General features: G+C 40.8%; 1 protein-coding gene across 1 annotated transcript in view; it reads left to right on the forward strand.

Annotated features, from left to right (window-relative positions):
- Positions 1–226: 226 nt before the first annotated feature.
- Positions 227–23078, forward strand: part of MAP3K15 (mitogen-activated protein kinase kinase kinase 15) — an 82440-nt gene continuing 59588 nt past the window's right edge. Inside the window, exon 1 of the mRNA XM_053934596.1 lies at positions 227–542. Within this exon, the coding sequence (XP_053790571.1) occupies positions 227–542 (316 nt within the window). The remainder of the gene's footprint in view (positions 543–23078) is intronic.

The following is a 23078-nucleotide window of genomic DNA, read 5'->3' on the forward strand; positions in this document are numbered from 1 at the left end:
GGTGCCCTGCTGAGCCGAGCCCCGCTCCGTGCCGGCCGCTTTCAACTCGCCTCGTCCCGTCTCCGTGCCCGCCCGCCCAGGAGCGGAGAGAAGCGCGGACGGAAGGGCCGGCACGAGGAGGGAGGGAGCCGCCTCGCCGGGGGCTTGCCCAGCTGTTCGCGATGGGACGCGGCCCCGCCTGAGCACCTGCCGGCAGCCCCCGCTCCCCTCATCCCTCGACGCCGCTATGGAGAGCCCCGCGAGCGGCAGCGCGGCCGCGGAGCCGGCGCCCCCCGGCGCGGAGCCGGAGCTAGCGGCCGGGGGCCCGGCCGAGGCGGAGGCGGCGGAGGTGGGCTCGGCAGCCCCGCGGCCGCGCTGCCTGCGGGCCGTGTACGTGCTGAACGACCCGCCCAAGGCGGGCGCCGGGGCGCGGAGCCCCGAGGCCGGGGCGCGGCAGTGCCTGCTGCGGGCCTGCGAGGCCGAGGGAGCCCAGCTCAGCACCGTCAACTTCGGCGAGCTGGACTTCGGCGAGACGGCGGTGCTGGACGCCTTCTACGACGCGGGTGAGCGGGCCGGGCTGAGGCGGGACGCGGGGCGGGGGCTCAGGCTCGAGCCTGCCCCGCGCCGCCTTCCCGGGTCATGCAGGGACACGGCCGGCAGGGACGGGGAGCGCTCGGGGAAGGTGGTGCCGGGGAAGAGGGGGAGCGGGGCTCTTGGCAAGGGGTGTGGGGACAGGGAGATGGCTGCGAAGGGATCCTCATTAAATGCGTCCAGCACAGGGAGCAGGAGAAGGTGAAAGAAAAAAGTTAAGGCTCTTACAGGAGTTCATTGAGGCGCCACGGTGCGTTGCCCCAGCAGAGCTGTGGATCCCACAGTACCAACCGAGTCTTAAGGAATAGCCGAGCTCCTGCTGGGGTGCTTTGCTAAGAGCCCTCTTCCAGCTCCTGGCCTCATGGGGAGCTTAGAGCGAGACACAGCAGGAAGACATGCCAGCCTCTGATCTGGCTTGGCCAGAGGCTTCATGTTCACCACTCTCACTCCAGACTGGCCAGTGAAATTGTACGTGATCCAAGTGATCCTGTATTGCTCTGAACAAGGGCCCTGAGGAAGACTTGTGGGTATTGCCCACCCTGTTCAGGTTCCATCTGGTGACTGGTATCTGTCTGATGGTTCAAAAGAAAGCTGCTGTCCCTTCTCCACTCAAGAACACCTGTCTGGTTTGGCCTATGGCAGAGAACTGTGAGTTTTTTGAGCACACATTGGAAGCCTCTGAGCCAATAGGTATTATAAACTAATCAAGGTGAGCATGGACATTTTGCTGGCATGCAAAGTTTTTTTCCTCCTATCTGTATGAGCCAGCATAAGGAAATGCCAGAAATTCACAGACTCTAAAGATGGAAAGTATTCTTTAAGTCCATCTTTCACCAGAACTTTGTTTTGCTCATGAGATGTGTTAAAGAATATTTCTTAAAACTTTAGTCTTATTGTAAATTTTCATGTGATTATGAGTCCATTTCATCCCAATAAGTCACCCAAATAGTGAGGAACCTCATATCCTTTTTTGTCAGTTTTTTTTCCCAGCCAGGGGTTTTTGTTACGTGTCTGCTAGCAAGGTTGACAAGTTTGTAATGTATTCTTTGTGTATCTTAGTACACAAACATAACGTAGGAATTTCTTTTATAGCCATTATGAAGGTAAGAATAATGTACTCATCAACACAAAATTATTCCTCTGTTTCTACTAATAGTGCTGTTAATGTATTAGACACACACCTGCTGTGCATTGTACTGAGAGTCTGAAACAGCTGTTTAAAAGGGATTCTTAAATTACTGCATTCTGAAGTCAGTACCTCTTCTCTAGAAATGTGCCCTAACTTTGCAGACTTTTGATTTGAGTAATCTTGTCAGACCAAGATAATTTTATCACTGATTAATACCACTTTGTAATAGTAAGGTGTCTTTTACTGGATACACCTTCAACACTCTTATATCTGGGTTTTTTTTAATTGAAAAGTAATTTAATAATACATAGTCTGGAATTATTCCAAATGAGACTTAAACATAGTCTTTCTGTGGATTTCTTTCCTGTAACAAGAATTTGAAATCAGCCATGGAGACGACTTCTTAGTTTGTGTAATGTATGCCTGGGATTGCTGGCATCTATTCAGTTCTTAAGAAGAACACCATTAAGAATATACTCTAATGTGAACACTCCTATGGGTCATGATGAACTTCATGTTGGGAAGTTCCCATGTGTTTACTTTAAAAAGAAAAAAAATCTGAAGAGTTTTATTGCTTCCTGGGTAAGATATTAAGCAGGTGTTTCCCAGACTGAAGATATATCTTACAGTATATTTTTACTTTCTGTAGCTGAGGGGCAGAACCTTGAAAAGCAATTCCTCTTGCTTTGTAACAAGTGGTGGGGTCTCTAAGAGGTGCTAGCCTGTTGCCACCTCTTGGTTTACTAGTGTGTCACAGTGCGCTGTATCATGCTGGGCAACGACAGCAGGGGCACGACCTTCCCCCCCCGTGAGCTCTGCTATTCCCATTATTGCTTGGTCCAGTGCAGGAACAGATAACGACACGGGACTTGGGGTAAAACTGGATGGATTTATTAGGGACCCCAAGACAAAGGCAGGGGGTCTGCAGAAGTTTTTATAGGGGGAGTGGTATAGGGCAACCAACCAATGAGGGCATGGCAGGGGAGGAATCTAGGGTAGGACTAACATTCTATAAACCTATCAGGGAGAGCAGGGGAGGGGGATAATACAAAGTAACAAACGGGGTATCGAATACTACAAGATAGACAAGGAACACTCTGGAAAAAGGGATAGGGAGGATTGACAACGGGGGAGGGAGGAAGTTAGGGAAGGGCTTGGGGAGATTGGTAACTCGGGAGGGGAGGAGAATAGTGGGCAAACAAACTTAAAGCAAAAACCGCACCACAGCACTAGTGGAACCATCTATTAACCATCTATTAATGCTTAATGACTGAGCAGTAAAGACCAAAAGACCATCTCATTGTGAGTAGTATGGCTCTTTGTTAAAAATGTTATCTATTAGTCTTTTTCCCTGACTGTGCCTGAAATTATAGCCTTTACTCAGCCATTAGACAACCCCCTCCAAAGTAGTTTATTTACCTTACTTAGTATGAATCTATAAGTACCTTTTGTGACAAAATCAGCAAACTTTAAGGACAGAGTGCAACAAAGAACTTCAACAGAAACCTCTTTCCTGTCTGCAGGCAGGTTTTCTGGTGGATGGTTTTTCAGTAGAACACTGAGAAAAGTGCTGCAAACCCACTTAAATTCCATAATCAGAGTATATGTGGTTTTCTTTTTCCTTGAGTGTAGTCATTACTGTCTTCCTATCATTTGAAATCTTACCGTGAATGGAAGCATGACTTGTGCCTTTAGTTAGATATTGCAGACCTGCAGGTAATGCAGGGTGACCCTGATCTTAAGAAATCACTTGGCTTTCTAAGGTTTTGCTTTGCTAAAGGAGAACTACAGCACATCTGAGAGTAAACTGAAAAGTCGTGAAATGAGAACTTGGTAAAAGAAAAATAAGATTTCTTTGGTCAGTGTGGGCTAAAAACAAGCTGTCAGCAAAGTAATTAGTTTTCCAAAAATGGGCAATGATATCTACCTAATAGAGGAGAAACAAGGATGCTTGCATACATTGTCTGTATCTCTGGGAAGAAAGAAAGGTAATATTTTTAAACTAAAACTGGGCACAATAGTGTGAAGCTTTTTTGCAGAAAATAAAAGTAATTTTCCCTAGGAACAGTGAGCCTTGGAGCTAAGTGAGAATTTTTAGAATTCTTCAGAATTATCCCATGAAGAAAATCAAACTATAGGCACTGTAGTGCATTCATAAACAGCTTGAGAGACCCAGTGAAAAGGTGAGTGTGACTTGGCTATAGTGATGTTACAGGTAGAATGATTCATAGCTGCAAAGGATCTTTCTGTTCTGTTCACTAAGAAAGCAAACATGATGTCAAAGTCAAATGTTTGACCTGTACCTCTGGAAGGGTACAGGTTGTTACAGGTTGTCTATCTAACAGATGTTAGATAGAAAAAATGTGGGTTTTCCTTGTCTGCTCAAAACTTTATCAAATCTTAGTGCCTGAAGTGCCAGGCAATAGGGTTTGGCTACAGTGTTAAGGAGTGTACAAAGTACAGTTACACAGGTTTTGGGTGTTCCTATTTTGGTTTATGAAATCCTGTCTCTGTAGCTGATCATACTTTTCCCTCATGAGGGATGTGCAGCAATCTGTTTTTAGGCTTGGAATACTTATTTAACCATTTGACCACAGCATTTAGAAATTATACAGTCAACAGGATGAAAATCAGCTGAAAGGAAGACAAGCTAGAGAACGAGTGGTGTACTGAGAAATAGAGCTAAATGCTGACCTGAGAAAAGTGAGTATTCCTCTGACAATCCAGGAAACTCTCAGATAATTTGTGAGTATAGGGGAATATTTTGAAGTCTGTTTCTGCTGTTTTGCTATATATTAAGTTCTCTAATCAATATCCTGTGTGATAAGGCAGCTCCAAAATGTATGGTCTGATACTTGTCTCTGCAGACTTGTCTTCATCCAGAGCCAAGATTTGGGAGTGAGCCCAAAGAGAGACTAAAACACAGATCCTCTTTACTTCTGTACCATAGTTGAGCCACTCTTAACCCTAATTTCTTGTCCCTGAAACTCTTTTTCTTCATGTTACACTGTGAAAGGGGAAAGAAGAAATATATTTGCTGGATCCTAATTTTCAGGCTCTGGCACCTGCCGGGGGAATCATTGTTGCCTGTGATTCAGCTGCCTGTCCTGGAACCCTCTGCCCTCAAAATATCAGTGTTCCCACTTCAGAATTGGCAGGGATTCTTCAACTTCTTCAGCCTGAAGGCTGAGTGCATCAGGTGCAATAAACACTTGTCACTGGTTTAGGATAATATACATCGTGGTAACCGGTGTAGCTTAGCTGGAGGCAGGGCTTCCCTTGCTGACTCTGCTGCAGGGAATGAAGTCTCTGACAGGAATGACAGGCGAGGGCAATAACTTTTAAACAAACTTCATCATACCTTCCTGCTGCAGTTTATCTTTGCCCCTGGGTGTGACAGTGGGCAGTGGTGGAGTTAAGGGTTAGTGCTCTGATGCTTACTTCAGCGGCAGGGTTTGATGTTTTTCTGAGGAATACTTAAATTCTTTTCTTTTTTGTCTTTTCCCACACAGGTCACTCAATGGCTAGGGGTGTATTTGCTTTAAATCTCAAGATAGATATATATATACCACAGAATATAAAAGTACAAAGAGAAGCAAACCAACAATCTTCAGAACAGGAAGGTGGTGGATGAGAGGCTGGGCTGTGTACTGTGCTGCTTTAGTAAAACAGCAGAGCTGTTAGGACATGGTCTTTTATCTCTATGTGGTGCTGTGGGAGTCGGTGTTGAGGGTAACAGGCCTGGGATGCCTTGGGAGGATACTTTTGTTTAACTGTGTCGATTTCCCGAGGCTCCCTGCTCCCGCATGTTAGTAGCTACCTGCCAGTCACCTGGGACTCACTCCGCAGCCCAGAAAGTTCTATTTCTCTGCATTCCCCCATTGGCTCCTGTGTTACAGTCATTCCCCTCATGTTACGCCATTGGTTAAATGTACATCACCCCACCTCAACTCCTCCTTCTACCCCGTCCCATTGGTTGATTTTACCCTGTCCCCTCCTACCTTCCCCCGGTTTATATACTTTGTACCCACACCCTGCCGCGCTTTTGGCAGGCTCTCAGTTGTCAGCTCTCAGCTCCAGCTCCAGTTTCTGCTGTCAGTCTGCACTCCGTCCCTGGATCCCTCCTCCTGTGGTTTGTCTCCCTCCTGCTTCACCTGCCTCCCTCCCAGCCTACCTTCATCCTGCCCCTGTGGACTCTCTACTCAGCCCTCAAATAAGCCCAGTTGGAACTCTACACGGAGTGCGCTCCCGTTTGTTTCTGGTGAGGAAGATTATTTCATCCGGGCACTGTCGACTGGGGCATTGGTTCGTGGGTCCTGGGACAGTAACGTCGCCAACCCTGTGGGTCACCCTAGACCTTATCCCACATCTAGAGCAACTTCAGGTGTGTTCAGCCAAGCTCTGCATTGTGACATCAAACCAAATATTCTGATAACAAAGCCGTTTAATATACCAGTATTATAGTACTTTTATATCCAAGTGTGTGAGGCCGGTTTTAAATGACAGTAACAACCATAAGGTCTATATGTTGCTGTCATAAAACCGTTTAGGTTGGCAGGGACCTTAAAGATCATCCAGTTTCAACCCCTCTGACATGGGCAGAGACACCTTTCACTAAACAAGGTTGCTCAAAGCCCTGTCCAGACTGGCTTTGAACACTTCATGGATGGAGTATCCACAATCTCTGCGTAACCTGTTCCAGTGTCTTACTATCCTCACAGTAATGTAAATCAGCCCTCTTTCATATTAAAGCCATTCCCCCTTGCCCTGTCACTACAGGCCTTTATAAAAGGTCCTTCTCATGTTCTCTTGAAGCCCCCTTTAGGTACTGCAAGGTGCTATAAGGTCTCACCAGAGCCTTTCCTTCTCCAGGAGAAACAGCGCCAACCCTCTCAGCCCATCTTCCTGGGAGATGTGTTCCAGCCCTCTGATCATCTTCACAGTCCTCCTCCTGCCTCAGGGTCTATGTCTCTCTGAAGTCTTGATGACCCCAAGATTGTAAAAGTCCTTTTTCTCCTAGCCCAAGCCACCAATGAAGAGGTCTGGAATGTGTCCGATTGCTTTTTCAAGGTTGTTTATTTCTTCTTACCTGAACATCCTTTCTCTGACCTGCTGAGCTCTGGCTAGCAAGGAGGCCATAACTTTCTGACCTGAGCCCTGGGCAGCTCCCACATTATATACTAAAAACTATGTGTCTGTGTTTACAATTTCTTCACCAATTCCTATCATCTCTGTTGGATAGTGTGTCCCTATTCTAAACCAATAGAAAAGTGTCACTATCATAGCAAGACATGGAAGACAAGAAGAACAAGAAGGTCAGGACATGCCCAAATTCCTCCATCTTGTACCCCCTTGAACCCCATTCTGAAAATCCCAAAATTCTACTTTTCCACCCTGTGTTAGTTCAAATACCACACTACTAAAACCCGTGTGGCTTGTAATTCCTCATACAAAATTGACAGTTTTCCACAGGCTAAAATTGAAGCCACAGATGTTTTTGACTTCATGCCAGGGTCTCTGAGACCCCTGCCAGGGTCTCGAGACAGCCAGAGCAGCCAGAGGGATGTCCTGGACTCCGACACTCCTGAACCTCTCAAACAGGTCCCCACCATTGTTACGCTGGAAACCCCAGAGCTGGATGCAGCATTCCAGGTGGGGTCTTGGAGAAACAGAGTAGATGGGGAGAATCCCCTCCCTTGACTTGCCAGCCATGCTGCTTTTGATGAAGTACAGGACACAGATTGATGATCTCAGCGGTCTTTTCCAACCTAGTTAATCAGTTCTGTGATTGATTGATTGATTCTGTAATTCATGCACCTTCATCTTCCTTAGATGGTTTCAAACCTCATGTTCTGGATGAAACGCAGCACATATGGTGAGTTTCTGGGGTTTTTTTTAACTTACTCTGCAAGTAATATTTCTCACTGTGTGATTATAAGTCATATTGAGTCTCACTGAATAAACTTAGAAGCTTTTACATCCATTACAACCTTTACAAATTACTTTAAGAATTTGAACATGTGAGATTATTCTGGAGAGAGCCACAACTGCATCTGTTGAACTGCCTTAGTTCTGAAGACCAGTTATTGTCACATGGCTTTTGAAAACACTGCAGTTAAAGTGAGTTTTGGTTGTTTGTTTTTACTATTGTTTAATTATTTTTTTTTAAACTTGCAGCATTTTCTGGAATTCTTCATATCAGTGAATGTTCTTCTGATACAGTTTTTTTTTTCCTCTGATAAGAGGAAAGAACTGTGCCGGCTGTACATACCAGTCTGCTAATTCTAAAGGTCCTTTTATTTTTTTTTTAAGAATTATATGCAAATGTATTTTTCATGTAGTCCCTAAGTTGCTGTGTGCAGCATGTTCTTCATAGGTGTAAGAATTGTTTCTCTTAGACCTGCAGTCTCAAAATTAGGTTAAACAAAAATAAAGGAAGTGTTTGCTTATGTGGGTTAATTACATCACTTTCATTTCCATCCTCCATAAAATAGGCAAACTAAGGTAGATATGTGGTAGCTCATATTATGTTCTTCTTTTATCAGTGTAAGCATACATTGCTTTTTTAATTGTTAAATTACACTTGCACATGCTTGTTAAAAGGTAAGTAATATTCCTGGTTTGCCTTGAGGTCAAGCTCTTCTGACTTGTAAGGACTTGTGCAAAACCTAGTTGAGAACTCAAGATGTTTTGGTCTTCGCAAGATGGACTTGTGTCAGAGAAGTCAAGAGAAGGCTCTTGGCCAGCAACAAGAAGTAGGATACAGTGATTATGTGCATGAATATTATTTGATTTATTGCTAATTCAATGTCTAAATACTTCTGTAATGCAATATGTAAATAACTATCATCTATTAAAACAGCTAATAGTACATAGGGTCATGGTCTCTCCAGTTATGAGCTTCAGTGAGACACCCTTGCTTTCTAAACTCAGAGGAGTTTAGGTGTGGCTAGGTCCACTTAGTCTCAGATTTGGTCAACAGTTTATGTCTAAAGGCTTATACTATAAGCAGGTTTGGCTAGAAAAGTACAAGTCAACAGTCTTTAGCCTTGTAGAGTTCACCTCCAAAGCAACAAAGCTATGTAGCTGCTTTTGGATTTTATCTCCACATGTTACCGGATCTTAGTGTTTTTCACTCAGTCAGTGTTTCCCACTCACTATCAGTCAGTGTTTCCCATCTTTAGGCTGCAGGCTTCCATGCTGGGAGGGGGCTCCACCTGGAAGCTGCTTGCAACACCAGGAGACCAGCTGACCCAGTCTCTGCCAGCATTTTACACCCTTCTGCAGGCCAACGTGCACCAAAGTCAGTCCTGAATGTCTTGGCTTCCTCATCTCTGGAGTGCATTAAGGAGTGCATTCAGACACTCCTGCACTATTCACCTGGTGTTCCATTCATAGGAACAAACCTCATTGCCATCAGGGATTGCAGAATGGGAGAGGGTGTGGGGCTGTATGGAGAGGTCACATGCAATGGCCCAAGCATCTTTTGTCAACATCATCTCACATTCAAACTCTGACTGCAAACCTGTGTTCTGGAGATACTCAGGGCATGCTGCTACTTCCATGCATGTGGAGGAGCAGCTGCAAGGGTGTTATGTGGCTAACATTTGGCAGCAAGGATGCGTGGAAGGTCTTTCTTAGGAGGGCCTTGATGTGGTTTGCCACTTGCAGGTGAAATCTGTGCACACAGTAGGCTCTGGTTGCCATGCACTTCAGGAGGGCTATGAATTTCTTTAGCCTCAGGCTACCTTTGAACAGCAACAGGGGTGCCTGAGGCTGAGCCAAGAGAGGGCTTGCAGCTGTTGCTTTGTCCTCCCCCCTGGCACGGCTGGATATAAACAGCACAGCGCCTGTGTCAGCTGAGGTCAGGGGGATTCAACGAGCAGGCAATGGGTCAAACGTGTCTCACAGTAGAATTTCACCCGACCTGTCTTCTTTCAGAAGTGCTGCAAATATCTTCACCTTTCCCTGGGAGGTTGGGCTGGTTATAGAAAAGTGCCAGGAGCAAAAATTGCATCACTATTCTCTACAAGGAGAAGACATGAATTCTGACACAAGTACTGGATCACTGTGTTATGGGAAACCACTCATGCTTTTTTTATCCTTCGTAGTACTCAGCCTGATGAGGTCAATGATTCTGCTGTGGTGTTCAGGGTGGTGGAATTGAAACTTCTCAGATATTCTTTGGTAGTGCTTCAGAGCATTTAAAGTTTTGTCGAAGTCAGTACTTCAACAACTGTTACGTCTTGGAGCACAAAGCCCAGTGGGATTCATGACTTTAAAATGTGTACCGCAGCTTTTATTACATTGAAGGTATATGATCCCAGCCTTGGTTAGCATAGTCTTTCTTTAACTGCAGTGGGCTCTGATGACAGGCAGAAATCTGAAATGTAATGAAACAGTAATGGCACTGTTAGGACTACATCCCTAGCCTTCTGCTGATGTGGGATGGTACAGCTAAATCCAGCAGTAAGGGAAGTACTCCAGTTTATCACAGCAGAAGTTATAGCTCTGTCTATTTTAGTATATACTGGTTTTATGCTTAAATTGTGTTTAAAAAGACTTACATCTATTTAAAGCAAAACACAAGGAGAAGAATCTTGAAGTGCTTTTAAACCCTGTTTTAATATAATCTTTTTTTATGTTGTGTCATGTTATGGAGGGAAATGTGTCTGGATTCTTTGCATTTTGTGGGCTTTTTTTCTGTTCAGTAAAACAACCCTTCATGCACAGAACAGTAGCTCAACCACGGGTGGTCAAGGGCCTCTCAACAATTTGAAAAGTGTTTATCACATTATAGATATTTATCACATGATTTCTAAAGCTTCTGAAGTGTATGCCAAAAATGCAGTAGTTTTGGAAAACAAACAAACTTCCATGTAAATCAGCATGCTAATGAGCTTCTCTAAAATTCTTCAGTTTCCTGCTGGTGCTGGCAGTGCTTTCCATGAATAGTGGTACTTTGATGCCTCCAGGCATCAAAGTCAAAACCAGTGGTAGATTCTATGAAACTGATTGTGGGGACAATAACAGGGAAGTTACTTTTTTAAACTTGGGGTAGTGAATAATTTGCCACTTGATTGCTGTCCTTTCTCCTTCCTTCCCTTTAAATTTTTTACAAGTATTTAGTAGCTAGATTAGCTACAAGAAATTGTGCTGAATCAAGTGTCTTTGCCTAAGTCACAGATCTATTGCAGAAAAATATTTGCCCATAATAATTTCTCTCAGCTGAAGATTAGCTGCATTAACTCTACTGTTGCTGCCTTTCACTCACAGAAGCTGAAGAAAGAAATTTCTTTCTGCTAATTTGTGTGTTGAGGGAGACATTCGTTGTTACTTTTGCCTTTGCTTGGAGAGTGACAAGGTGGAACTGGGTTTGGGGACTGGTAAATGAGAACAGTACAAGGCTGTATTCTGTCTGTGTGTTGCTTTCTAACAGTGCTAGACCAGTCATCGCAGTTTTGTTAATCTTAGTAGATAATAAAAATTTGCAGGAGAAAAGCTAATGTTTACAATGCTGTTACTGTTTTGTACTGGGCTGCCTTACTTAGCAGAGCTTCTGTGTGCACCATCCTGTTTAACACAGTAACTGTCAGCTTTTATCAGCATCACCTCTACCTTCTCTGGCACTGAGATACTTGTTTCAAATATATTCTTTGCTAATGGATGTTTGGTATGCTTCAGTCTTTTTAAACCCAGTTTGAAAAGAGGACATGATTACCAAGCTCAAAGCCAGGCACTGTGCTTGCTTTTATTACTGCTGTTTATGATAACTGACAAGTTATGGGTTGTTGTCAGCTGGAGAAAGCATTCAAATCAGAATGAAGTCTGAAAATGGTTGAGATGGATTTCTTGATTTCATGATAATTAAATTGTGCAACTGATAAACTTAGCTTTTTGCTTATTATAGTGACAAAATTAGGTAACTCTTCGTATCGTTTTGGGAAAACCAGAAACTGCTTTGACTTTCTGGCTTGTGATCAAGTCAAAAAAGAATGCTTGATTATTTTTTGGCTTTTTTTTTTTAACCCTTTAATGCCTCTTCAGATTCCTAGTTTTGCAGTAGTGCCTCTGTGATGGTATAATACAAATTCTGAGAAGACTAACACATTAATTTCCAGAATTTTGGGTATTTAGGACATTTTTAAAGGCGAATATTCAGAATTTACCATTTTAAAACTAAACTTTCTTGCATTCTCTTACCATGACAAAGTACAGGTTAGCCTGGGGATGTTGGTGAAGGAGAAACTTGACATGGCCCAGCACCCCAGAGAACCAGCTGCACCCTGGGATGCATCCAAAGCAGTGTGGCCAGCAGGGAGAGGGAGGTGATTCTCTCCCTCTATTATGATGAGAATCCCTGCAGCTCTGGAGGCCTCAGCATAGGAGGGATGTGGACGTGTTGAAACAAGCCCAGAGGAGGCTGTGAAGATGATCAGAGAGCTGGAGCACATCTCCCATGAAGACAGATTGAGAGGGTTGGGGCTGTTTAGCTTGGAGAACAGAGGCTCTGGGGAGACCTTATAGGACCTTGCAGTGCCTAAAGAGGGCTACAGGAGAGCTGCAAGACGGACCTTTTACAAAGGCTTGTAGATAAGCCAAGAGGGAAGGCTTTAACCTAAAACGGGGCAGGTTTAGATTTGATATAAGGGAGAAATTCTTCACTGTGAGGGTGGTGAGACTCTTGGCACAGGCTGCCCAGAGATGTTGTGGGTGCCCCATCCCTGGAAGCATTCAGGGCCAGGTTGGATGAGGCCTTGAGGAAGCTGGACCTAGTGGAAGGTGTCTCTGCCCATGTCAGAGGAGTTGAAACTAGATGACCTTTAAGGTCCCTTCCAACCTAAAGCATTCCATGTTTTTGAGGTGATGCTGGAGACCATGTTTAGAAGTTTGTTGCAAGATCACAATTTCATGTGATTTCTTTTTATCTGAATCACCATTTGGAAGTACTAATATTCCTCTTATTCTAAAGAGATCTTGGGGAGTAGGTTTCCCTGTGATAACAAACAGTCTGCGTTCGTGCTTAATATTCTCTGTCTACATGCTGGAAGTATGCTGTATTTATAGAATAGTTAAAGACTAATTAGATAATGGCTATGACTCAAGAAAGACCAGTTTCTACTAAAATTCTAGATTTTATTGATCTCTACATAGTGTCTTGAAATTGATTTCTCTCATTTTTTAATGGAAGCTTCCAATTTTTTAAATTACAACATTGACTGGTACGTGAGGATTTTTTCAGTAGCACATGCAGTCTTTTAGACTGGCACATAAAGCTTGTACTGTTTACAGGAAAGATAAAAATAGCAGAGTGAATCCACATTTGCCCAGCATCCGGAGTATTGTATCAAGGACTCGGTATCTGTATGTGAGTGCAAGTCTCTTGGCTCACAGATGATGCCCTGGCTTTATGTAAACTTTATCCGCATTTGCACTTTAGTAATACTGCCTTTCCTCAGATAACTTCTTTTCTGTGCATAACTTACTGTGCTTTATATGGGTCCTAAATGACAGTATGGGAATCCATCAACATAAAGAGGAAATCTATAATATTGTTATGAGGTGGGATACCTCAGTTTGGTACATAAAAATTCCCAGTGCTAATGATGGAGATGTCTCTTGATATTTGTTTTTAAGAAACATATTTGGGAAAAAATAAGAGATTCAGACTAAGAAAGTTTCACTCTTTTTATATGCTGTATTTTTAAATAAAGAAATGAATAAGGTCTTAGTTTAACCCAGACTTACGAGCTTTAGTGTACTGAAATTTTTTCTGTTATAGTTCCTTGTATTTTGATTACTTTTCTTTGATTATATTTCTCTGATAAGAAGATAAGATCAGCATAATTTTACTTCTCCAATTTTTTTTTATATATGTTGTTGGCCAGTGTATGACCTGTGGGAGATGTGCAGATTTAGCAGATTTTTTATGTTCCCCAGCCAAGGTATTCAACATTAAATGATGTGTGATTCTCAAATGGTTTAGTTTGGATAAGTGTCTAAAAGGTTGAAGCTTATCTAACATCCTTGGCCTAAAAATTGATTTGACTGCAGCTGGGGAGAAAGGGACAATGTTCCTTGTTGAATTTCATACTCTTTAATATTGCTTAGGCCAGGTTATCCAGTTATGTAACCTTATATTTTTTTCCTGTACTTCATTCCCTTTGATTGCCTTTGATGACCCAGTGTAGGAAGTGCAGGGGTGCAGTAGAAGTTAAATAAAGTTCACCTTTCTCATTCCACACCACCCCCACCCCCCCCCCACCCCACAATTACAGGCAAGGTTCAAATTAGGTTCAGGCTTTGGCTGTTTTTTCTGTGTGCTCTCATCTGACTGGCTCCACTCTAGTGCACTGCAGTGGAAATGGTTTCGTGTGAGCCTTGGCACACTGCTAGTGCAGCAGGCAAGTGTGAACTGCCTGCTTTTAATTTACTCTGCTGCTTCTTTTCTTCTCTGATACTAAATAGGGCAGAAAAATGTCCTGCAGAATTAGTAGGTTCTTTGGCTCATGGAAAAAAATTAGGAAATAGTGTTATTCTTAATGACTCGGCATAGTGAAAAGTATGTATGATGTGGGGCAGTTACTCATTATGTCTGTCTAGCATTTGTATCAAAATTTCTAATATACTGAGAGTATATAAACAGGGAAAATTATTGAACAGGTGTCTTCAGATCATCTGTCACAGATGAGTCACAGGTTTTTTTAAGTGTTCTGGATACTTAGATTTAAAGCAAGAAATGAGCAACGTCTGGAATCTTCATTTGTCTACATATGTGAACAAAAAATAAGGAGACAAATGTGAATTATTTAAATACTCTTTGAGAAGTTTAAAATGCTGGTTCTTTACTATTCATTTGTATATAAAGGTTGAATAAAAATAGAAATACCTGTCTTTTTGAGGTATGAATCAGGCATACTGATGGTTCTGTAGATGCTTAGCTCTTTTGCAGGTGGAAGACTGCAGATGCTGAATCGGAGACTATTCAAGTTCTAAGTTGTACCAAGGTCCAATAGGATGATACAAGTTAATTGCTTAGGTAAAATATTAGGAATTTTCTTCTCTCTGAAGGCATTTGGTTTGTTACCATGTACCTTTGAAATGAAGGCTTTGTTTTTTGGAGTTATTGTTTTTGTTTTAGTGGGGCATGTTTTTTCCTTCTGAAACTCACAATCTTAATAACTGCATTGTGAACAAGCCCATCTCTGAAATCCCAGTTTATGTGACTAGGCTAGCATCACACAGCAGCTGTAGGGTAGGAAGAAGCAGGTATGGAATTCAGTTCCACAGGCAAGCATTCAGCTGCTTAAGCCATGCTAATGCCCTTTTTATTCCTGCAATGTTGTCATGGTGTCATTGCTTAACTCAGCAGCCACTGGTGCTGATGGGAACTGCTCTGTTCCCCAGGTACCCCACACTCACTGGTCTGCCATGAGCTGTTCTTGTGGGGTAATCCCAACAGGCAGCTAAACACCTCTCACTCACTCCCTTCCTCTCCAGCAGGCTTGGAGAGAGAACTGGAAAGTGAAAAAGCTTGTGGGTTGAGAAAAGGACAGTTTCTTGTAAGGCAAAAGCTGCTTGTGTTGTGTTGTTTGACACCAAGGCCCAGCTCAGGTTGGGCTACTGCTGCACTTGCACTGTTTTTTGTAAGGCTTCTCATCCACTGATTCCTGCTATAAGCAGTTTTTATGACATGCGACTCAAATCATGGTTGCAGCCATGTAAAGGTGTATCTATTAAAATCTACAACCCTGCTCACTTTGGACCAGACCATAGGGTTTTAAATGGTAATGAAAGAATAAATTTTTTCTTTTTTTTTCTATCTCACCCAAAACCAGCACAGCTGTGTTTAAAAAAGTTTATTAGAATGTTAGGATTCTTCAGTGTATTTTAACAATAGTTAGGTAGCCAGCATCACTACCTATCTTATCTATCAGTCTGTGATAGAGTATTTCATAGTATATATAAAGGAAGGATTGTTTACCCTGAAACTTGTAATGATTAATAGTTTTTGCTTTTTACATTGTGCATGGTCAAGTGATTGATGTCAACCTGAAACAGCAAATGGCTTTAATTTGACTTTTTTCCCCATTTTACTTGAGATGAGTGCTGGTTAGAAGGTTTAGATAACAGTGATTTTAAATATAAGTACTTTGTTTTGGCACTCATGAAATATGATTATAATTCAGTGAGGATGTTTAGAAGAGATGTGTACCATCTCAACCTAGAGTTTTACAAGTTTTACAATCCTTCCTCAAGGAAGGGAGGCTGTGTAAAGGGTCTGTGCTGTGAGTTTCCAGAGACAGTGTGTGTGGACATTATCTTTTTGACTTTAACCTCACACTACTGTGAGTTAACTCCCTCAGACTTGAGTTGTGTTGTTTCTGGGACCTCACAAGCTATGGTATGAAAGCAAAAATAAATAAATAAACTAGAAGGCTAAGTCTATTACTAGCTTTTATATTAATGACTTTGTCTTGCAGGGAAATGCAATGCTTATGTTTGGCTTGAAGGTATTTTTGCTGAAAATTTAACTATTCTGTAAACTTCATCCATAGGCAGTCAATAGTCAATGCTTCAATGTAATTAAACAGTCAGGTTATATAAGTAAGAGAAAAGACCCTGGGCTGAGATAGTACATGCACAAACAACTCTTAAAGAGCAGTCATCCCCACAGTTGTATAATAGTGAGTGCCAAAACAAACAACATTGTAAACTGGGACTCACAAATAGCTCCCAATTTATGGAAAACTCAAGCAAGAGTTAGGTGTTTGAGAGATGCCTGGAAATCTTAGGTGAGGGTTTGAATTGTGACAGTCCTTCTCTCACAGGTAGAGGGAATGTGAGTAAAGTACTGATGAGAAAGATCTATAGTCCTTCTCCATTGGCCATTTTGTTGGTTAAATGGTGGGAACATGTCCAGGGAAACGTCTGCTGAGATTATATAATTCTTGACTGGAACGCCTTAGTGATTAATGAATGAAATCCTTCAAAGCAGATCTGTGAGGCTCTGTGGAAGGGGCATTGTGGCACTGAACACCTTCAGTCTGGGTGTCTGCAGTTGCTTGGACTCCCCTCATAGGTAGTGGAGAGAAACTGGTGCTTCTGGGCTGCAATTCCTCTCCTGAAGTTGGCTTCTGACAGATCAGGGGAATGGGGCTGGGAAAGTACTTTCCTCTCTGTGTGCTGACAATGAAGACAGTGATGACAGGCTCACCTGGGACCAAACATCTCCCTTGTGACTCTGACCAGCTCGCTGCTGATAACCTGGCTTTGGAACGAGCAGCATTTCCTGAGGCTAAGAGAAGTTACTTCCAGACAGCTTCACCATCTGACAAATTTCTGATTTGGTGCTTGAAAGCAGTAAGGCTTCTTAATTTGGCATGAGAGGATGTTAACAGTGGCCAGAAAAATAAGTTCTCCAATACAGTCTCAAAATTACTTGAGTTTGTTTTAATTAAATCTCTTAAAAAGAAAAAAGAAAGAAACAAAACCCAACAACCTGAAGCAAAGACCAGTAAAATTAAGAAGGACTGAAAGCAAAGCTTTGTCATGGAAAATATTAAGCAAGTTATAAGCCTAGGCATGCACTGTTTACTGTGAATTATATATTTCCTAACTTCTGCAATTCAGTATTTCAAGAAGAGTTCTTTGAGGATTAGTTCTTTTAGTTTTTTATTTCCTTCCTTCCCTAAACTGCCAACTGTAACAAAACCAAAAAAAACAACAAAACAAAACAAAAAAAAAAAAAAAAAAAAAAAAAAAAAAACAAAAACAAAAACAAAAAAAAAAAAAAAAAAAAAAAAAAAAAAAAAAAAAACCCCAAAAAAAATCACAAATTATGCTATCTTCTGAGAGAGGTTATTTTCAGGTGTTTCCAATCATACAATATTTTTCTTCTTCATACTTGTGCAAAGCATTAAAAACACATTCTGAGCTTGGATGCCCTCTGTGTTATATTAACTGCATTACTTTTCTTCCCGTGCCCGTTCTTGTGGGTGCTGGTTGTATTCTGATTTGGAAGAGTCTGAAAGACTCTCCCTGAAGATCAGTTAAATAAATAATAAGCATTAGCATTCTATCAGCACAATTTTTGCTTTTCTAGATCAGTAGAATTGTCCTGTTATTTTAATACAGTGTCTTGCCCTGGCTTTGAAACTTAGTTTTGCTGTGAATTTAATTGTATTTAAATATCTAAAATTTTTCTTAAAGCTTTTGCTGTCAAAGGTTTTTGGAAAAGTCCTTCTTTCCATTTAACAAACTAGTTCCTAATATGTAATTTCAGGGCAAAAAATTGAAAAGCTTCAGATGATGTTTCTAATGAATAAGAAAACCCCAAAACATAAAAATACATGAGATCTCAGGCTATAGATCAACTCCTATAACTGGCAGTGTTGCTCACCTGCTGTAATTTTTTTCTGTTCTGTCAACTAAAGTGTAGTTTCTTGGGTGATATAATTTTTGGAACATTTAGATATTAAGAAATATGCATAAATTATAAATATGGCACAAATACTTTGTCGTGTTTTAGAAAAAATTAGTTGTTTTAGGTACTAGTTTCTCCTGAGTTGCAATAAATGCCACTGAAGCATGAAAAATATGTTCTAATTCTATTTTTAGCGTGTGTTCCGTGTACCAGAGGACAGATGAAAGATGCAGTATCTGTAAAGTAACACCACAGCACTAACATGATTACTGGCTGCAATGTTCAGGTCTGAATGTAACCCTATTGTGGAGTTGTTTGTATGAAAGGGGGATTTTATACAGAGCCAGAGATGAGCATTGGCCCCTCAGTCTTATCTGTTCTGTTGTTTTGCATGGTTGTCTGATTTTCACAGTGTCATCTGAGGGTTGATTTTGCTGGATAGGAATTGCCAGTGAATGTTATAATGTCATATATTGCTAAGATAGCCTAAGACTAAAATTTTCAAATGTTGCCAAAGCTAGAATTTGAAATCAAAAGGACAAAAGTTTACAGGTGAGAACTGATTTCAAGACCAAGAAGTTTCTCTCTAGTTATGATTCAATTAAGTATTTAAAATAAATATGAGTTTTGTGTTCTTTACCTACATTAAAATGTTGTCAGGCTCTGTGTGCATGGTGCTGTGTTGGTTGCAATCATCACTAGTTTCACTCCAGCTACATGTGCCTCTGTTTTTGATACACTGGATTATTCTGTTGTCTGCTTCTTTGCACTTCACATTTCATCACCTGCAGCATGGCTGTCTAAAAAGTGCCATTTCAGGCCACTGGGGGTTCTCTCAGGGCTTTCACTGGAAGCTGTATGGGGGAAAAAAGTGTTCCAGCTTTCTTACCTCCACTTTCAGACTGTAATCAGACTGTAAGCACTATAAATTTTTACCATTTTGGTAGTTTAAAAGCTGCATTATTTCAGCTTTTTTTTGCCAGGAGCTGAGAGGATTGAATTTGAGTGTTCCAAACTTTTCATGTGCACAGGAAGGAGGAGCTGCCTTGCTGGGCCACATGAAAGGACTTTCTAGCATCTCCCAAATGCTATGGTTTGAAACACATTCGGTTGTCAGCTATTCCTCCTCCTCCTCTTCCTCCTCCTTTAGAAGGATGTGTCTTGCCTTTCACACAAAGACCAGCTGGCCCACTTTGCTTAACACAGCTGTTCCTAGAATTGTCTCTGGAGGTGGGACGTTGCGGGTGTTGATGTGTTGTGTGTTAAGTGGAGCAAAGCAATCATTTGAATTGCTACAGTTAGTAATGCTTCTGGGTGGTGGAAAAATTAAAAGTTTCTCATCTGAAATTTTTTTTTTTTTTGTTTCCTAGTAATAGCAGAGCTCAGGATTTTCCTGGTCCTTTCAGGAAAGTTATTTAACAGCAAACTTTCCTTAGTGCAGAATGCTGCTGCTGCTCAGCTAATACACAGTTCATCTTCAGCACTCACTGCATTCACATTCACTGAGCAGAGCAGTTTCACGGGGAAGGATGTGAAACTGGTTGGAATGGTTTCCAGAGCAAGATTTGACAACATAGAAAGGAGGAAATGCAAAAGAGAAATCTGACTTTCCCCCCTGTGGTTGTGGTTCTAAGAAGGCTGGCTTTTATAATTGTTAGGCACTACGTGGTTGCCTTCCATTTTTCTTGGTGAGAGAAGTGACACATTTTGGGGTGTGCTGGCCTTTCTCTTTAGTAAATCCCTTTATGAGATGAAACCTGTGGCAGATGTAATGCCACAACTAAGTAAACGGCAAATGACAAGCTCAGTCTGAGAACAAAAATTAGAGGTGTTGCTCTGGTTTTTTTTAAACAGCACAAGTCTGAAATCACCACTTTACAACAGTTCTTGTGTTTTCCTGAGCAAACAGACAAACCATGGAAAAGCACCTTTCAGAATTTTTGCCACTTGATGCCCAGCTTTTCAGAATTCCTAAAACACTTAAATCCATTAGAGCTGTCAAAAGTAAGATATAACTAAGTTTAGATTTTTGTTTCATTTTATAGTCAGAGTGTGTATATGGATAATGTACCAGAATTGTAATTCTCTGTGTTATCTTCTCAAGATAACAATAATTTTAAAATAATGAATTAAAAATTATTTGGCCAGTATTAAAGTTTTCTTCTTTCTCCAATTTGTGGTTGGTGTCATTAATAAAACCTGATAATGTCACTTTTTTTTTCAGTGCTTACTATATGTGAACAAAAAGAAATCTTTTTTCCCACACTAATATGAGGATTCATACCTAATTTAATTCTTATTTTTCCTGTCCTTTGAATCACTTCCTTTTGCCTGTGAACTCAACACCCTTTCCAAAGGAAATGCCCTCTGTGCATCAAAAAGTTTCAGACATCCAGTGTGCATGCTTGTGTTTCCTTTTCTGAGGTAGGCAGTAGGCTGGAATTTGCAGTCAAGGCTCCAGCCACTGTAGTACTCCTTTACAAAAGTTGCAGCTTATAAAACAATTTTCTTCTTAAAGGTGCTTTGTAAGCAATTTCTGAACTATTACAGTTAACTTTAATTGTAGTATTTATACAGGAGTGCAGCACATGGTTTTAATCTACAAGAAGATGAGTGTAGCCTGAAATATATGAAGTTGTTTTTTAAATGCTGTTTAATGTGATTATAACATATACAAATCTATATTGCAGGACAAATCGTTACTGATTTGTTGGTTTTTATTTTTATTACCAATTCTGGCCCTATGGCAAACCAGTGATGTTAGTAAAGTTTGTGCTATAATATTGAAAACTTGAAAAGGTTGAATTGAAATACCAGAAGTTCGAAATTTAAAAAAGAGCTTTGTCTCCTGGGTCTTTCAGCGTCTAAGGAATATCTGGGTTTAATTTGGTGCTTTAGATTGTAATTGGAAAAATGTATTTTCTGAGAAAATAAGCAGATTTTTACAGAATACCATGATTATAAAGCAGTAAGATTTAAATGAAACTTGATTCATTATGAGAGCCATGATATCATCACAAATGTTGACACTATTTTTACACTAACATTGGCTTGTGCCTAGGATTTAATGGAGGGCACTGACAGTTTGCTGGTATAACAAACTGTGCTGAAAAATCACCTCAACAGTTCTGTTAGTAGTTGCTACAAATGTACTTTAATGCCTTGAGCTTCCCAGTTTCTGGGAGTATTGGGTGTATTAAAGTTGAGAGTGGTGTGCCTTTGGTTTTAGCTGAAGTGGAAGCTGCAAAGGGTTCCTGGTTTTGAAACACACCAAGTTTTACCATAATTATTTCCCTGTAAAAACTTGGGTATTGTCTTCTTTAAAGAGCTGTGCAGAAATCAAAATTAATGTGTATCCTGAATTAAGGATTTTAATTTCTTTATCTTTAGGAGTAGTGAAGAATTTGACAGTTTTCTTTACTGGTTTTCAAGGAATTACAGATTTTTTTACTTATTGATTTACTATGATGCAAGTAGCCAATCAACTGAAGCAATACTAATGTAAAGGTTCATAATTTGCAGGGTGCTAGTCAATAACAAAGAGCGGAATTCTGCATTTCCCTCCAATAAGATTTCTATTATCACATTGAGTTTGGGGATGTTTTTGAAATCTGTTATGTATAGAAACATTCCAAATGCTGAAAAATAATGAATCCAAAATAATGGAGCAAGGTTCTTGCTCTGCACATGGATAAAGATGGATGGAGGTGAGTCTTAGATTAGAAGTTAAAAGCAATGCAGACTTTTTTGGACCTTTTTCTTCTGTCAGGCCTCCTAGATTCTATTTAACTGTCAGCATATTGCAGGCTATTTCTTAATTTTCTTCTGTTTATTTCCTTTTAACTTACAGATCCCAAAAGCTGATGGCAAAATTGTCCTTTTGGTTTTGCTAACAATTGCATAAATCATAAAAAAGCCATGTGAAGACCTGTGATTTATTTAGATCATTAAATTATATGATGTCTTCATGTGCATTTCAAGATAGAGAAATAAGTCCTCTGGTTTTAACCTGTTTAATAATGTTTTCCATGTTGAATTATTTATTAGTTTCATAGTGTCCTATTTTACCACAGCTAATGATCTCTAATCTTCATTTCAGTTGTCACAGTTATTTGTCTCTTCCCTGGTCTTGTTAGACACATTAGTGTTAAAATATGTAAACTGTAGTATAAGAAATTAATTATGTGCCATCTGCTGCAACAATGCAGAGACCTAATCAAGACTCTATAAGCAATAGTGCTGAATTACCTTAATGCACTATAAATACACACATACCATAATCATTTTGCAGTGGAAACAAAAGCCCAGACAAATGAACGGCAATCACATAATAAATTGAGATCAGTTTTTGGGTTCATGACAAAAATGAACTAATTTCAGGATGAAAATAGTTTCATGGGCAACTACTAGAGAATAAAATAACTTGAAAATATATGCTATGCTTAAGAAGAAATGAGGGAGAACACATTTTGATGGGTATGCTGTTTTGAACATGAGTTGCTACTGCAGAAAAAAAAGCCGTAAGTTTAAATATTCTGTTCCAGAATCATTTGAAATTGGTCATATGCAACATTAAGCACATCCCCACACCTCCACTGCATCTGGTGGATGCATTGTACAGATTTTCACTTGGAAGCCTTCTGTCTTTCCAGAGGGGCTGTACCTTCCCCCGCTCTCTTTCCTTCTGAACATAGGAAACCCTCTCCATTGGTGGTTTAGACCTGTGTGGAATATTTCATTATCATGTGACATTTCTCATGTGTGATAAAAAATGCCATTGGCTTTTGCTTCACCCCTGTCTGTAATGGAGGTTGAATTTAAATTTGTCAAAGGAAGTCCAGAAGTACATTTGGCTGACCAGGCTCTTTTGTTATGGAGAATGGGAGTTGAGCATGAACTCTGATTGACTTATATTTCTATTCATAAATAAAGATTTGCAAAGCACATACTAGT

This window comes from Vidua chalybeata, chromosome 2 (assembly GCF_026979565.1).
Source record: "Vidua chalybeata isolate OUT-0048 chromosome 2, bVidCha1 merged haplotype, whole genome shotgun sequence".
Taxonomy (NCBI): domain Eukaryota; kingdom Metazoa; phylum Chordata; class Aves; order Passeriformes; family Viduidae; genus Vidua; species Vidua chalybeata.